This window comes from Misgurnus anguillicaudatus, chromosome 24 (genome assembly GCF_027580225.2).
Source record: "Misgurnus anguillicaudatus chromosome 24, ASM2758022v2, whole genome shotgun sequence".
Lineage (NCBI taxonomy): Eukaryota > Metazoa > Chordata > Actinopteri > Cypriniformes > Cobitidae > Misgurnus > Misgurnus anguillicaudatus.
Genome location: NC_073360.2, coordinates 26,000,797 through 26,018,294, shown reverse-complemented (window position 1 = coordinate 26,018,294; position 17,498 = coordinate 26,000,797). Strand labels below are relative to the sequence as shown.

At 38.5% G+C, this 17,498-nt stretch overlaps 1 protein-coding gene across 1 annotated transcript in view; it reads left to right on the top strand.

Annotated features, from left to right (window-relative positions):
- The window catches only part of ksr1b (kinase suppressor of ras 1b), a 53,159-nt gene that overhangs the window by 19,590 nt on the left and 16,071 nt on the right, over window positions 1-17,498 (top strand). The window contains exons 2-4 of the mRNA XM_073863298.1: window positions 4,300-4,440; window positions 16,222-16,369; window positions 16,589-17,030. Coding sequence (XP_073719399.1) covers window positions 4,300-4,440; window positions 16,222-16,369; window positions 16,589-17,030 — 731 coding nt within the window. The remainder of the gene's footprint in view (window positions 1-4,299; window positions 4,441-16,221; window positions 16,370-16,588; window positions 17,031-17,498) is intronic.

The following is a 17,498-nucleotide window of genomic DNA, read 5'->3' as shown; positions in this document are numbered from 1 at the left end:
ACAACCCAGCAGTTGGGTTAAAACAACCCATTATTTGGGTCATTTTAACCCAGAAATATGTTCTGTCCTATAGTTACCCAGTCCGGGGTTAAAAACAACCCAATATTTTTTAGAGTGTAGATTTGAAAAGCTCTGTGTTAGGGGTGCACCGATAAATGCAGATATACATTAATAATAGGTTGTCGATAGCTATAATATCGCACAGCCGATATTATTCACAGCTATTTCATGTACTGTGACTTTTGATCATAAGTCCTTATCGATCTGAAATCACTGTTCGTTTGAGTCGTTTATAACATGCATTTGAAAAAGCAACACTCGTCAAACATAATCATTATACATATTCTTTATTATCATGAAGATACTTGAAAATGTTTGAAGAACATCAATATAAATACCAGTATATCCTTAAGCCATTTCCTGGAGCTGCGTGTCATAGCCATAGACTGTAAAAAAAGATGGATGACGCGACGTCGCCTCCCTCCATCGTAATGAATTGAAGCAAAAAATGTCCGACCATGGTCGCCCCCATGTTACGTAAAAATGTCAGTTTGGAGCCAAGGCATGCGCAAAAGAAATCGTCCATGAAGCCAGAGGCGGAGCCGCGGTATCAAACTTCCGCCCAAACGCGGAACCAATTCAACCACGCCAATCATAACGACACGCCCCGTTTCTATAGCATCAAATTACTAGCTAAAATAAAACGTAGCACAAAAAAAGAACAATTGAACATATATCAGTGTGATATCAACAACCTGAAAAGACCAAAACCATCTTTCAGAAACTTTTATTGGAAGTGTAAATCATTTTTTATTTATAAATAAAATGCATAACTTGAACTGCAGCAAGCCACCAGGGGGCGATCAAAGAGCCAGCGGCTTCACTTTTCAAGACTTATGAGGCACACCCGGTCATAGCTGTCTGTATAGTTACTCGTCTGCAGCGCATATTGAGTTTCTGCACGAGAGCGCCCTCTGAATTTTGGATGTAGTGGCATTTCACCGTAATTTATTGAGAAGCATAGCAAGCACCATCGACCAATATATCGGTGCACCCCTACTCTGTGTCCCTGATTGGCCAGCTAATCTGTATGTTGTGATTGGCCCGAATACCTCTGACGTCAGCCAGAAATGTGACGCTCCTTATCATGTTTGAAAGATTCGGTTGCTAACTAGAGTTAAAGGACAAGTTCAGTATTTTACACTTAAAGCCCTGTTTTCAGATTGTTTATGATGAAATAGAACGGTTTTGACTGGAATTTCGACGTGTGCGGGTGCCCCGAGAATTTTCGGGTGTTTGTGTTTCACCTCCCACCTCTATAATGGGTTTAATGGTGCACTGGAACAATCCTTCCTAAAATGCATTAAACTTTTGTTTACAAAGACGTGAAACTCACCGAGTGGTCGGGGGTGTTCACTGGTGTGCTCACACGGAAATCGCTGCAAATTATGCTTTCCAACAGGTATTATCGTAGTTTTTGTCCAACTCCATTGACTTGTATTAAATATGCTGTGAGGTACGGTATTACTCCGTGCCAGGAACTGTGTTTGTATTCTTGCAATTGGCAAAAGCGGATTATCGCCACCAACTGGGCTGGAGTGTCTATTATTCAAGCTCTCAGCGGAAGAATATACGGGTGTGAGGCGTTTGGAAAAATAGGTCCACGAGTTAAAAACGAATGCTAAAACACCTGTTGGAAAGCATCTTTTGCAGCAATTTTTGTGTGAGCATACCAGTGAACACCCCTGACCACTCGCTGAGTTTCACGTCTTTGTAAACGAAAGTTTAATGCATTTTAGGAAGGATTGTTCCAGTGCACATACATCCATTGTAGGGGTGGGAGGTGAAACACAAACACCCGAAAATTCTCGGGGCAGCCGCATATGTCGAAATTTCAGACAAAACCGTTCTATTTCATCATAAACAATCTGAAAACAGGGCTTTAAGTGTAAAATACCGAACTTGTCCTTTAACTTACACGTGTAACTCGCGTCATTGTTTACTTTGGGGTTTGTACCTTTTACATATCAATAGCATGTATTAATACACACCTACACACCAAAGTAAATGTAAAAAAGTACTTGTATAGGTCTTTTAATACTTTTTAAAGTCTACCTGTAGTCAAGAATTGTATAATTTATAACGCATTTTTAAGCATCATAATAAACATATATAAAAGTTTTACCTGTTACAGTAATTTCTTCATGCTTTATAACAGCTTGAATGTAACTCTACACCCTTGCCTCATTTAGTATTTGGGGATCAATGAATATGCAAATTAGTCCCCCCACTTAATAGCACAGCTCGGACCATAGATATAAATATTCAAATTAGTCCACGACTCCACTCTTTCAGACCACAGATATATATGTGAATAGATACTACATTCTGCAGTTTCAGAAACGTAACTACTAAGTTGGATTTACACAATGCATACATAAACTACGCATTTGCAGTACTAATCTTTAAAAGCTGATGTTAACAGCGCTCACGTGTGAGCGGCACAGAAGCAGAACTGGAGCAGCTGTGCTGCAATTGTTTCAGCGCTGAGTCTATGAGGCATCCAAACATAAAATCTATGACTCGAACTGTGTTAATATGATTGGTTACATGTTTGTGATGTTGGAAACCAATGCGATTTTAAACCGCTGGAATAAGACGGTCTCCAATTTGAGAAAATACTCAACAATGGTGTTAATGGTGAATTTGCCCATGGCTTGTCTTAAAACGTATTAAAAACACCACACAGACATAAACAACAATAAAACCAAATTTTCCCCACAATGGGACTTTAACAATACTGTCTCAAGTTTTAAAGACATTTACTCATTTGTAGGAATAGTCACTCAAATTTGAAAATCCTCTTACCTCATGTCATCCCAGATGTAAATGATTTCTTGGCTAATTCATTTTAAATATAAAACCAGTGTGATTTAACATCATCGGCATGTCCCCACATTCAAATTTACTGTGCTGATGATCTGTAATGTACTGTATCATTTGCTAAATAAGCTCAAAGTAATGTAACCTTAACTTCATAAACATTTTGCTTTAAAATATATTTTTGCAGCTTTGCCATGTTGAGCCGAATAGGAAAAGATAACAATGACATTTTAATTAAAAAATTGTTTATGTTAGTCATATACATCATAAAACAGTAAATTAAGAGAATTTGTATATTTGGTTAAACTTTAAGATTTATTCGGGTAAACTATAAACAGCATGCATTAAATTGGTATTTTGCCAATAAATGTTGTTCACTAAGAACCATTTCAAACTTTTTTATTTTTGCAGCTTACTACAGCTAAAGATAAACTTTACACTATGAGCACTGTTTACAGTCAAAAGAGTAAATGAACTTTAGTACAACTTAAATGCAAGTTTTTTGAATAGATATAACGGTTAAGAAACGGCCTCTTGCAGCTGTGGCTTTTACAGAGGCATCAAAAGCTGCAGGTGTGTGTAGTGGTTTCTGTTAACCTGGGGACCGCAATGTCTTGCTGCTCCATGATGTCACGTTGGACTGGTTGCAGTCAGGGTTACCATAGCGGCGGAGCAGACACCCCCATGAGAAAGAGTCCAGACCTTGCCAGTGTCTATTTATAGCCAGCCCTGTTTATTCCTGTGGGACCGCTATACCAACAGGGAGGGCACCGTATGACACATCTCGGTCCGAATGCGATTGCCTTGTTGTTTTTAGCGAGGCATCCATCCAGTGATGGAAAAAAATGTAAATAGGTGGATGCATGAAACTAGATACCAGTGAACTTAAAAGGTGCTTGTACAGTATTTGTTTGCAGTGTAGTTGCTCTATTGTTTCGCTGACACCACACGCACATTTCTCATCTTGTCCCCTTTTACAGTGAAGTCACACGTGGGGATTTCCTCTGCTGTGTTCTCACTTTGCATTCTGCATGCAATGCTTAGACGTGGTTTTGCTCGCCTGTCCCTCATTATTAACACCTCAGCTTTTATCTTGTACGGCATCGGTCTATTGACTCCAGTCGCAGTGAAGCAGATCTTTTTGTGTTTTCTTAGAAGATCTGCCCTTAAATATGCGTGCTGTGACATTTGAATAGTGCTGCCTTGTTGACGTCATTGTGGTGTCATAAGAATGCAGTGTCAGTGCTTTTACTCTTTTGTTTTTGAGGTTTGTAAGTTAGATACTTTTTATTGCTGCTTATTTTTTCTAATACTTTTAAACCAATTAGAGAGATACAATATTACAAAGCAGTGTCAATAGTTTAAATTAAATATTTGTTTATTACATAAGTCTATGTGTGTGATCGCTCTCTACAGGTGAAGCTTGTGAAGTACATCAGTAAACAGTTGGAGTGGAAGCACAGTGTTACCGAGTGCGACAGACCACTGGCTTTGGACTCTTACCCCCACCTTACGAATTGGCTTTACACCATCAACATCAGGCCAGAGCTCATAGAGGTACCATATATGTGTTTGTACTTGATGTATGTGCTGCTTTAATTTGAGCTACTGTCTTCTCCATAATGTCCTGCATCAACTAATGTTTCAGGTTGTGCGTTTGTGACCCATAATCTAATGCAGTTTTCTACCAATTGAACCACAGGAACATCTAATCATCTTTAACATTTATTTCAGGATTTTGCATAGACATTAATAAATGTACTTGTTAAGAAATGGATATAAATGCTTTCAGGTATCTGAATTTATCTAAATCTCCTCCTATTTTCTTCATTTTTGCCTTTTTAAAAAGTTAATATTTGGGGATTTGGTCAGAAGAGGGAATATGTTTTGCTAGCTCAGTGCTGTGGGTCTCTGTGGCATTTTAGCCCTCTGTTGATCCCCACCTGATCCCCACTCCAAAGCTCAGAATGTGCAGCGTCAGTAAGTGTGTCAAACTCTCGCGTCAGTCTATTTTTACTCTTCCAAAAGAGTCTCTCTCTCCTCGTCTTGCTGTCACACACACAAAACTGAGCAGAACAGAACCGCATTCATGACACGCTGAGTGATTTGCTTGTCCTCATTAGACTTGGAAACAGACAAACAGGGAAATAAACAGAACATACAAGACTGAAGAACAAAAGCGTTAAAAATAGAAGCAGTTCATCCCAGTGGGGACGAGAGGGGGTCATTTTTGCGTCATGGCTCTGGTTAGCTGACTGCCTCACTTTCAGTCACTGTGGTAGGACAGCATGACCTCTGGAAAACTGTGTTTGTTATTATGTGTCCTTCTGCTTTCTTCTATTTTGAACCACATGTCTCAAAATGCTCGCCCTGTCGTATTCTCATAACAGCCTGTTTGTCTTTGTCAGCTTGCGGCCTTCTATTCACTAAACTCAGTGCTTCTCAGTTAGCAGTTTAAAATATCAATAAAAAGACTTACATTCATGCATTTGGCAGACGCGTTTATCCACAGCGCATTACAAGGTATCAGTTTGTGTGTTTGTTTCCCATGACCTTTTGCACTGGAATGTTCAACCACTGAGTTTAGTCCCATTTGAGTTTTTGCTTTTAGTATCGTTTTCCATACAATGCAAAAAACATTTAAACTCAATAAGGTCATTCTTTAACATGTCACACCAGGCTGCCACAGTGTGATTCACAGGGCAGGAATGCATGCTTGCATGTGGCAGGACACACACACACACAGGGTGTCAACCCGTCTTTGAGAGGCCGGCAGGGTGTCCACAGTGTGATGGGATAGGGCCGGCCCAGATAGCGTTTTCCTAGGAAGAGCCAAGGAATGCTGTTCATCCTGTGGGATGCGTAATCAGATTGGGTTTGTGTGTTTACTGTAGATTTGCATCATTGGACAGTTTCCTCAGTGGTTATTTTGCATACGCGTGACTAGAGGTTCCCGACATTTTTACAGGACTACCTGGAAAGTATCTGTGGTTTTTGTGCGTGCCTATCTGCATATAGCTACAGCTACCAGAAATGCAGAACTGTTAGGGCATTATAAAACTTTAATTGTACATGATCTGGTTAAAAAAATACACTTGTCTCAATCGTATTTATCTGATATAAAGTTATATATTTCTGTTAGAATGAAAAAGTTGTTAAACTATAAATACTGACCTACTTATATTTAGCACAACTGCCCGCTTGCTCTAGATTACTTAAATAAGCATTCTGCGTAAATACAATGACTCATCTGTTGATGTGCCCGACTGTCAGTTTGATGTGGTTTCCCATTGCCATTTGGGATTTAAGTGTGGGTATAGGAACAATTGTGCTCTAACAGCCATTATTTTTTTCTATTATTTATTATTGTTGCATTTTGTAGCTGTGTATGACTACAAGTCAAAAGTTAATTGCTTAAGAAAAGTCAACCAGGGTTTGGAACATTTGGGTTTAGGTAGCCCCAAAAAAATGCCGGTTTGTGTCAGTGATTGGGTAAGTGTAAAGGTCACAGGGAGGAGTGGTTGCTTGACTGATTTTTTTGTTGGTTACATCCTGTGAATCTTAAGGAGAAGGGTCTTCTTTAAGGTTAAGAGAAAGAGATGGAAAGAAAAAACAGACAATCTCACCCAAAGTTCTGTTTCCTGTGCTCTGCCCCATCTAACCGTGCTTTGTTCTTCTGATGTGACCTCTCGCATTACCCAGGATAATCACTCATGCACAAAAAACACTGTTGACAGCTCACAGAAAAAGACCAGCTTTGGAAAAAGACCAAGCATACCCTCATTAATCTTTGTTTTACACAGTCAATCGTGCTCGGGATCTCATAGTTTCATACAATTTCAAAATGTGTTTTGTTCTCATGTTCAGATTATTGTTTTAAAGAGATGGTATTGTTGCATCTAAGTGATGATGAGAGTTAAAGGAATAGTCAATTTTCTTAAAAGAAAAATCCAGATAATTTACTCACCACCATGTCATCCAAAATGTTGATGTCTTTCTTTGTTCAGTCGAGAAGAAATTATGTTTTTTGAGGAAAACATTGCAGGATTTTTCGCATTTTAATGGACATTAATGGACCCCACACTTAACACTTAACTCAACACGTAACAGTTTGTTTCAACGGAGTTTCAAAGGACTCTAAATGATCCCAAACGAGGCATAAGGGTCTTATCTAGCAAAACGATTGTCATTTTTGACAATAAAAATAACAAATACACATTTTTAAACCACAATTTCTCGTCTAGGTCCGGTCCTGAAAGAGTCGGCGTGACCTCACGCAATACGTCATGACGTCAAGAGGTCACAGAGGACAAACGCAAAACTCCGCCCCAGTGTTTACAAGTGTGTTGAAAGCGGACCGTTCCTACGTTGTTGTATGTGGAATGATACTAATTAATGTCTTTGTGTCAGTTTATTGTTTAGAATGGTCCGCAAATGTGCGTTTTATACATGTAACACGTGACCTCCCTACGTCACTACGCATTTACGTTAGGTCGCGCTGGACCGGACCTAGACGAAAAGTTGTGGTTTAAAAGTGCATTTTTTTCTTGTCAAAAATAACAATCGTTTCAGAAAAAAAAAACTGTTATGTGTTGAGTTAAGTGTTAAGTGTTTGTGTCCATTAAAGTCCATTAAAATGAGAAAAATCCTGCAATGCTTTCCCCAAAAAACACAACCTCCTCTCGACTGAACAAGGAAAGACATCAACATTTTGGATGACATGGCGGTGAGTAAATTATCTGGATTTTTCTTTTAAGAAAATTGACTATTCCTTTAAGGATGAAACTTGTCGAATTTGAAAAAAAAAACTAAACAAATCACAAATTTTAAATGAAACAATTTTTAAAGAGATACTCCACTTTAAAAAAATAAATCCATCTCCCCAAGAGAATTTGATTTTTACCATTTTGGAATCCATTCAGCCGATCTCCAGGTCTGGCGCTAGCACTTTTAGCATAGCTTAACACAATTCATTGAATCTGATTAGACCATTAGCATCGTACTCAAAAATAACCAAAGAGTTTTGATATTTTTCCTATTTAAAACTTGACTCTTCTGTAGTTACATACAGAAAATTAAAAGTTGCGATTTTCTAGGCAGATATGGCTAGGAACTATAGACGTTTTCATCAAACGTGCTGTGATGCGATTTCACGTCTGATCAGAACTTTCTGTTTGTTTAATGTTCTGACTAGTTGCTAAAATGAACTCTTGAACAAATACCTCGTCGAAAATAACAAATGTTTTGGTTTCCTAGGTAAGCTATGTGTTGTTTATTTTGCTTGTTATATAAATAAACTACTTTAAAAGGACTTTGTTGATATTTATTCTTAGCGGAGTTTACAGGAAGTTACTTGTTTACCACGAAGGCGCTTGTTTATGTTATTACGGCTGAAACCGTCTATACTGTCAGTCTTGCGTAATAATCAAGGACTTTGCTGCTGTAACATGGCTGAAATGATATTACGCACTGCCCGAAAAAAGTCCATTGCTATTGAAAGTTACTAAGGGGACTATTTTCGGCTGATGTGTAATATCATTGAACCTGCTGCAGCCATGTTACGGCAGCAAAGTCCTTGATTAATACGATTATCAAATATTTAACTCTAGGGGAGCTGGAAATGAGAATATATTCAAAAAAAGTGGAGTGACCCTTTAAACCTGCCTCCTTTGAAGACCCCAATGATGTAATTTCCTATTCATGATGTTAATTAAAGTTACAGTTCACCGCTATTTTGAGGTCATTCAGGGTTACCTGATTAGTCTACAAGTTAGTTACTTGAGTCTGAAAGGGAGCCATGGAGATAGTGTAGAGAAATGCAATATACGATAACTTGGCAAATAATGGATAATGGGTATGTGATATGATAAAAATGTAAATTGATCTTAATAATCACTGTAAAAAATTAGCTGTCATTATGCAGCTGGTTGCCAGTAATTTACTGTAGAAGATAAAGATATAATATAATATAAAGTAAATAATATAAATGTAAATCTACAGTAAGTTACTGGCATCCAGCTGCCAGTAATACTGTAATTTCTACAGATTTTTTTTACAGTATAACACGTTGATACGTAACTTTTTGAAGTACTATACATTTGTATATATTATATATATTATAACGGACACATAAAAATTCCCATTTAAAGGGGACATATTCTGAAAATCTAAATTTTCCATGTTTAAGTGCTATAATTGGGTCTTTAATGCTTCTATCAACCTAGAAAATGTGAAAAAGAAAAACCCAGTAACTTAGTTTTGGTAAACCATTCTCTGCAAGGATGTGAAAAAATAGGTCATTGAAATTTGGCTCCCCTTGTGATGTCAGAACGGGAACTTATTATAATAATACCACCCCTTAATCTGCATTATCCAGCTACCAGCACTGCCATTTAGTGTAGAGATCAGCTCATTTGCATTTTAAAGGATATATCCAAAAACTTTTTCTCACACCTACAAAGGGGCAATTTTAACATGCTATAATAAATTATCTGTGGGGACTTTTGAGCAAGAACTTCACATACGCACTCTGGGGACACCAAAGATTTATTTGACATCTTAAAAAAGTCTTATGAATTGTCCCTTTTAAATAATCGTTTTTTAATTATAAAAAATTTAAACCCAATACAGATTTATTATTGATTTTAAATAAATCTATAAATAAATACAAATACAGACATGTAAATATGACACAATTTTGGACCGTAATGATTTTTTGAAGCATACGTCTCAAACCATGTGCCTTTAGGAGGAGTGTATACAGAGACTACCCAGCCAGGCATGCTTACAGGAAGGAAAGAGAGATAGAGGGAGGAACAGTGGGGAAAGGGAGGAGGGATGTGGTGGGTTGGAGAGGGGAAGTTTGGTTTGGAAGGGTGCAGCTCCCACACTGTGTTGGACTTCTTAGGGGAGACTTTCATTTTGTTCATTTCTGGGATATGAGATCAAGTCAAGGGAGGCTTCAGTGCTCAGTCTCTCATGGTATGCTATTCTTGACATGTTTAAGAACCTCCTTTTCAAACTATGTGTCAACTGTTTCGTCTTTTTGTGGTGTTAGTTTCCTGCTTGCATGTAGTTGGGGTTGAATGCTTCTGTGGTCATGGAGAAGCTGCAAGTACAGACATTTGCTAATGTTTTATTTAAACAAACTCTCAAGAAATTCTTTTAGTCACACTTATTCGAGATATTTATAACATCTAAGTTTTGTGGGTCAGTAGGCTTTGTGTTTTCTGCGTGTCGGCTTTTGTTTTATCTTTTGATATATGTTCATATGGTTGTATGGTTTCATGTGAAACCGTGTTGACAGACTGGGAGGAACCGCAGCTCATCGCTGATTTTTATGATTAATGATTTGTCAAAGGAACTGAGTGCTTGTAATAGATGTGTGTGTGTGTTTGTGTTTGTTTGTATGGGAGCCATGCACACGTTACACTGTGTGTTGCTTATATCAAGGCATCACTCCCAGTGTTACATCAGCTCATAAACTCAGGTAGGAGACATGTTCAGACATCACCTTGGTATCGGTATGTGTCATTTCACCTGCTCCATGCCCTGGCTTGCCTGTTTTAACACGGTAAATCACATACTGTACTTTAACTTAGATATATACAAATCATATTGAACAACAGGTTGCTCTTGTTATGCAGCTGTAGTTCCTTTATCATTCATTGCTTGTAGTTTCCCAAAATTGAGAAATAAACAAATCAGATAATAGCGGTTCATGTGATCATATTCTCATGGAGGATTATGCTTATACTTTTTTAATATACTTTTTAATTTTTTGTGTTTGCATTAGACAGTAAAACTTGTTTAATGTTTGCAAAGAAGTGAAAGTTTGAGAAAAATGCTTAAAAAAGATCACTGTGGCTTGTTTCCAAAAAAGGAAGTGTATAGAAGGATGCTGGGAGATTTCCATTTCCCCGAGTGCCATGCGTGCCTTTTTAAAAGGCTGTTTTTCTTGTTTGTAATGTGCATTGTGTTTTTCCCCCTGTGTTTGTCACAGATGCACATGTTTACCTAGCTGTCTAAATAGACTTTGTGTTGTAACATTCAGTTGTGCTCTTGACCTGCAACATCTGTCTTAAATTTATCTCTCTATCACATTATTACTATCCTATTTTGTGGGATATTCAGGATATCCTATTTATAGGTTTGGTTAGATGCAGATGGCTTCCAAGTAAATTTTTCTTTTACTATATCTAATCTGTTCCAATTTCTCTCAATGCATAACTTAAATACACACACAGACACAAAGCATTTTGTCAGTAAGCATAGCAGTAATAGTGGCATACCTTCTTACTTGTAAACATAGCTTTGTAGACTATACTTATTGCTGGCTCCACTGACAAAATGATACATTGCTTCTCATTTGTAAGTCGCTTTGGATAAAAGCATCTGCCATGGAAATTCAAATTCAAGAAATTTTCAAGGCTGAAATCTTTCCATGGGAATTAACGGGAATTAATAGAAATAAACTGGGAGCGTAAAAAAAATTCAGAGTTGCCTATAACAGGGACCTTAAATGTAGTTAAAAAAATCTTGCAGCATAATTTTGTTTAAAACAACAAGATTTAATACACTTTCAGTTTCAATTTCTACCCGGCACATTCCTCAGTCACATGCACACAGCACACTGCTTACTAAAATGATAATAATAAATCCAGGCTTGATGAGCGCAAGAACAGATTTATTAAAACAAATAACAATTTATTTAAAATAAAAACTTTTGTAAAAGTACACACTACGGTTCAAAAGTTTGGGCTTCTTTTTTCTTTTCTTTTTTTAAACATAATTTTTAAAATTGCATGCATGTCTGCTTATGACAAAACAAAATGTTTTTTTATGTTTGTATATGATATAGTTTATATAAATTTCCCTAAATTTCCAAATAATTAGCGTAATTCCCGTTAAGTTTCCAATTTGGAAAATTTCCAAAATTCCCCAGATTAAGTTCCCATGGAAAGTTTCCGGAAATTTACCAGAAACTTTCTGCCCCTTTGCAACCCTATGTATACACCATAGACTGTAAAAAAAATGGACGTAGTGTCTGGACGTCACTCGTAGGTTTGTTAAAAGAGCTTTTTTAAGCTAATAGTAGGTGGTGCCTGTCGTCGCCATCTTGGCCGTGCGTCACTGCGCATTATTCGCGGATGACTGAAATTGGGTAAAGAGGTGGGACATGGTTGAAGATGAGGTGGCTGGTTGCTGAAACCACACCCGCCTAGCTCGACTCAAGTGACAGCAGTGGCAGTTCACCCGTCACTCAAGTGGCCACACCTTTGGGGGGCGTGCACATCAAAGCTTTTACGCCCAAGGCCGTCAAATTTTTTCAGTTGTTTCCAATGGAAGCTCGCCATTTTTTTAAAGGCAGCAGCTAGCGGTTTTCTTCCGCCCTGAAAACCGGCGCGCTGCGATTTTTCCACGTCGAGAGTTGAAAAATATTCAACTTTGGGTGAAAAGCTCCGCTCGTCAATGTCAGTTCTCACAAGACCGTCCAGTCACAGTGGAGGAGGGGTGGGACATTACCACAGCAACCAATCGGCTCACAGCTGAAGTATTAGAGCTACCAAAGCGCTCAGCTGAAGAAAGCTGGCACTTAGCTGAAAAACAACTGGCATTCGGCGTCCTCCAGGCGTTTTCGCCACGTTTTAAAGTGTTGGTGTGCAGGCCTCTCTAATTATGTCGATCTTTAAGGCTTAATATAATTTAAAGGAATGAGTTACAAAAAAATTTACTCCCCTCACAGTTGTCGTGAAAATGAAATTAGCTATATAAACCAAAAACACTTTTTGTACCAGGCTGTAAACATATGTTATTTTCTACTGTAAAGTTGTGCATGGGGTCTATGGGAATTGACTCCCTTTTGGAGCCAGTCTCTAGCGGCCAGCTGATGTCACTTCCTTATTGGCTTCATCAGAGAGATCGGAAGTTTGTGGCTAGGTATACACACACACACACTCATATTCAATACTGGACACTCGTCTATTTTCATATTTTTAGTAAACAAAAAACAAAACAAAGGAAGGAGCATGCTAATTTGATTCCAGCACTATATGTCGCTTCAGACCCCTTTACTTTCATACATGCTATAGATTTACACTTTAATCCTCAAACCCCTGAAACCTGCAAAAATGAATCCCAAATACATTTTTTGTTCCCCGTTTGATCTTCCATAATTATGTGTCTCATGTGTTCTGTTATCTATTCACTGACCGTGATCACAGCCACACCTGTTGCCAGGCAGTTTCTCAGCCATGCGTGTGAATGTGTGTGTTTCTGTTTGGAGTGAGAATTAGAAAACGCCAGGGAGACGCCACCGAGCGCAGGAATGTTGTGGATTTAAACAGAGGGGTGGACGGGGAGGGAGAATTGGACCGTGCAGGATATCTGGACTTTGGCTTACTCTGGCATGATAAGATGCCAGCGGTCCTACTGGCGGCAGGGGGATTCCAGGATGGATCTGTGTGGCTAATCATTCTCTGATTTGTATGCATATCTTAAGCCATAAACCGCTTTACCGGAAGTGTATGGCTGATTTCTTTATTTCCACTGAGCATTGTGTATATGCTTGTGTTTTTGTCTTCCTGTAGCTCAGTTGGTAGAGCATTGTGCCAACAGTGCAAAGGTCATTGGTTTAATTCTGATACACTGATACTAGTAAAAATGTAAGCTTGAATAAATTGAAGATCGTTTGGATAAAAGTCCAAATCTATAAATGCCATGTGCGTATTTATGCTTTTTTATGAAACCTGCCAAATGCATGGGAGGATTCAGTGCAAATGTAAACGTATAGGAGGTTCACACACAAGTACAGGTGTACAGTTTTGCTTTCTGAGTGGTAAACAATTTGTTTTGTATCATTCTGTTCTTTTTAACCTTGTGAAAAGATCCTTTCACTAGTTTGTCAGACTGAATTCACACCCAGTCTTTTAAAAATGCTGTCTATTCTGGAGATTGGGTGTCAGCAAATTGCCTGTTTAAAATGTCATTGACTTACGTCACACTTTTGGTTATGTAATGCTCCTACGAAAGAAAAGTCACAGATTAGATCTCTCCAAGATCTCAATTATTTCTTCTAGAAATCAATGAGTTTAAAAGGAGAGGAAATTTAAACTTTTTGTTTAAAAAGTGTGGAGCTCAAATACATTCCCTGAGAAAAAGACTCTTCTTCATTAGAGTTCCTGAAGAGACCTCAACAATGTCATGAACTGAGCTCAGATTTGCCACGTGCGCATATATTATTGATTTCAACTTGATCTTTGCCGTCTACAAAGACTGTACAGCTTTATACTCTTGATGCATATTAAACGGGACATTTCACAAGACATTTTAAGATGTGTTATAAATCTTTGGTGTCCCCAGAATACGGACCATATAGATAATTTATAACAGCATGTTAAAATTTCCACTTTGTAGGTGTGAGCAAAAATCTGCTGTGTCCTTATAAATGCAAATGAGCTGATCTCTGCACTAAATGGCAGTGCCGTGGTTGGACAATGCAGATTAAGAGACTGTGTTATCCCCTTCTGACATCACAAGGGGAGCCAAGTTTCAATTACCTATATTTTCACATGCTTGCAGAGAATGGTTTACCAAAACTAAGTTGTTGGGTTGATCTCTTTCACATTTTCTAGGTTGATAGAAACACTGGGGACCCAATTGTGGCACTTAAATCTGATTTTTATGATATGTCCCCTTTAATACTTGTCTTGTTTGTTTGCATTTAGCTTTTTTCTAAGCAATTGTATGTGAAACGTCTAAGACTAAGTTGATACTTAAATGATACAACTGAGAACACAAGAAATTTCTTTCTTGGTGGTTTTGTAGCCACCAATCATCAAATTTCTGTCTAATACTACTAATTTGCATGTGATTGTCACGCGTATCCCTTCAGTGGTGCCGGTTCCTTGATTGGTAGTAAATTTCCATCGGCTGTTTTCAGATGGAGCGGCATTTGCTACACGGGGTCGTAGTTTACTGACAATCGGGGCAATTTTGCCTTAATTATCATGGACGTATCGCCTGCAATGTGGCCCAGCTTGTCGGTGAACTACGGCTCTGTGTAGTAAATGCCGCTCCATCTGAAAGCAGCTGATTAACTACTAATCAAGGAACCTTACTGATGAGATGTGCATATCGCATGCGATTTATTGTGCAGCCCTAATTTCTGATGCTATTTTTAAATTTGTATAGGCCTCTTTCATTTTGCTTATACCAGCATTAAGTGCCGTTCACATTATAACGACAACTATAACGTTAACTATAATGATAACTATATTAGCGCCCACACCACCGAACGATAACGTTAACTTTATGCTAATTCGCTCGGGAGGCCCAGTACTCGCACAAATCATTAACCCTTCAATAGCATTAACTAGTTTTGCATATTTCCTTTAATAAAAACGCTTGTAATTTTTCACATGTCATGAAATGTGTAAATATGATGTTCTTGTTGCATTTACAGCGGCTATAACCAGCAGATGTCCTCAACACACTGCGTTTCGCATGTCTCTAAACAGTAAATCTAGTTTGTGTTATCTAATATCTTCGTTTGGTGTAATAGTGTAGTAAAATAAAAACACAGTGAAGTCAATTTCACTGCATTTTTTTTCTCATTTTAATGGACTTTAATGGACCCCAACACTTAACAGATTCAATGCAGTTTAAAATGGCAGTTTCAAAGACTCTAAACATTCCCAAACGAGGCATAAGGGTCTTATCTAGAGAAACAATTGACAAGAAAAATAAAAAATATGCACTTTTAAACCTAAACTTATCTTCTTCCTCCGGCTGTGTGACGCGTCAGCGCAACCTCACGTAATTACGTAATGACGTAGAAAGGTCACGTGTTACATATATGAAATGCACATTTGCGGACCATTTTAAACAATAAACTGATACTTTTTGCTAATTAACTGAATTGTTTTGCTAGATAAGACCCTTATGCCTCGTTTGGGATCGTTTAGAGTCCTTTGAAACTGCAATTTTAAACTGCATTAAAACAAATAAGTTTTGGGGTCCATTAAAGTCCATTAAAATGAAAAAAAATCCTGGAATGTTTTCCTCAAACAAACATAATTTCTTTTCGACTGAACAAAAAATACATCACATTTTGGATGACATGGTGGTAAATAAGTAAATAACTTATTATATTTTATTAAGAAAATGGACTACTCCTTTAACTATTTCTTCAAATTTCATTCCATATCAGTAATAATCTTAATCATAATAAGTGCACCCTTGTGGGTTTGTGTGTGAGTCAGAGAGTAAATAGACAGTTGCTTGTGCAGGGATGTACAGTACAGCATTTATTTATTTAGTTTTGCTCTGTTTTCCCAGGCAGTCCCTGTGAAACTGTCTCTAGATGCTCTCCTACAGATGTCCACTGCTAAGGTTGAAGAGACCATGAAACGACTGGGCTCCAGCGGTGAGGAGTGCTCTCGTATCACCACTGCCCTCTCCTGTCTCAAGAGTGCTACTGACACAGGTCACTACCGAACCCTTCCTCTCTCCACTTCCTCTGTTCATGTTTTCTGGGCTGTTGGGTCGTCGACCATTAAACTCATATGTGCCTTTAAATAAACCGGAACCTCTATTGTTCCAGGTCTCTGGATATCTAAGTGTAAATGTACATTTAAAGAAATAACTGGTTGCAAAATCATGAACGAGCTTGTGAGTACTCCTAAATTCTTTATCTCTCTTCCAGGAGGAGGGCTAAGGAAAGAGGGTATCCCCTGGATAGCAGAACCCACTCAACGTAACAACAAGCCCTCTGCCAATCTGGCCCGACCTTACAGTCCTAACCCAATAACCAGGCCTCCTCTCACTCCTTCTGCTTTGCCTGCCCCACGGTCCTGTGTCTCAGTTTCTTCCCTACCGTCTACGGACTTCAGTGCGGTCGTTCAAATCCGCTGTGATGGGCTGACAGACCCTTTCACTTCCTCCCCAAAGCCGAACCACTGCACGGCCGGGCTGCTGGCCACCCCTCCGGCCACCCCGCCTCAGAGACGGTACGCCAAGCAAAAGACACCGCGGACCCCACCGCCCCCTTCCCGCAAGCTGCTCAACTTTTTTCCCAACATCACTCTCACCCGGAGCAAGAGCCAGACCCAGCTGGCGAACCGAATAGACGAACCTACACCCAATAAGTAAGTTTAGTGCTTGTGTACATTTCGTCAGGCGGAAAGATGTGCGTGTTTGTGTATACCTGTGTTTTCCAGTGACATTATTTTGAGTCATCTTGACCCAGAAAACAATACAGTTTTTTTGTCAGGTTTCTGATTGAATGTTTTTTTCAGGTCACATACAGTATATTGGTTCAGAGAAAGCTCAATTGCAGATAAAAAACTGCAAGGTTCACTGTAATTTTGAGGCCATCTTAAAAGATTTTGACAGATTTACATCATGTTAGTATGAAAGGTTGTCTTTGTGAGAGCTTAATGATACTCTGAATTTAATTGATGAAAATGATTCTTTTAAATTGAAGTATAGACTTGAACAAGATTTTGAGATGAGGTAATCAGATAGAGACGTTCATCCGTTTGGACATTAGCCTGCTTTCTGTCTCAAGTTTCCTTCCTGACCCAATCTAATACTGTGATGATGATGTCAGATTC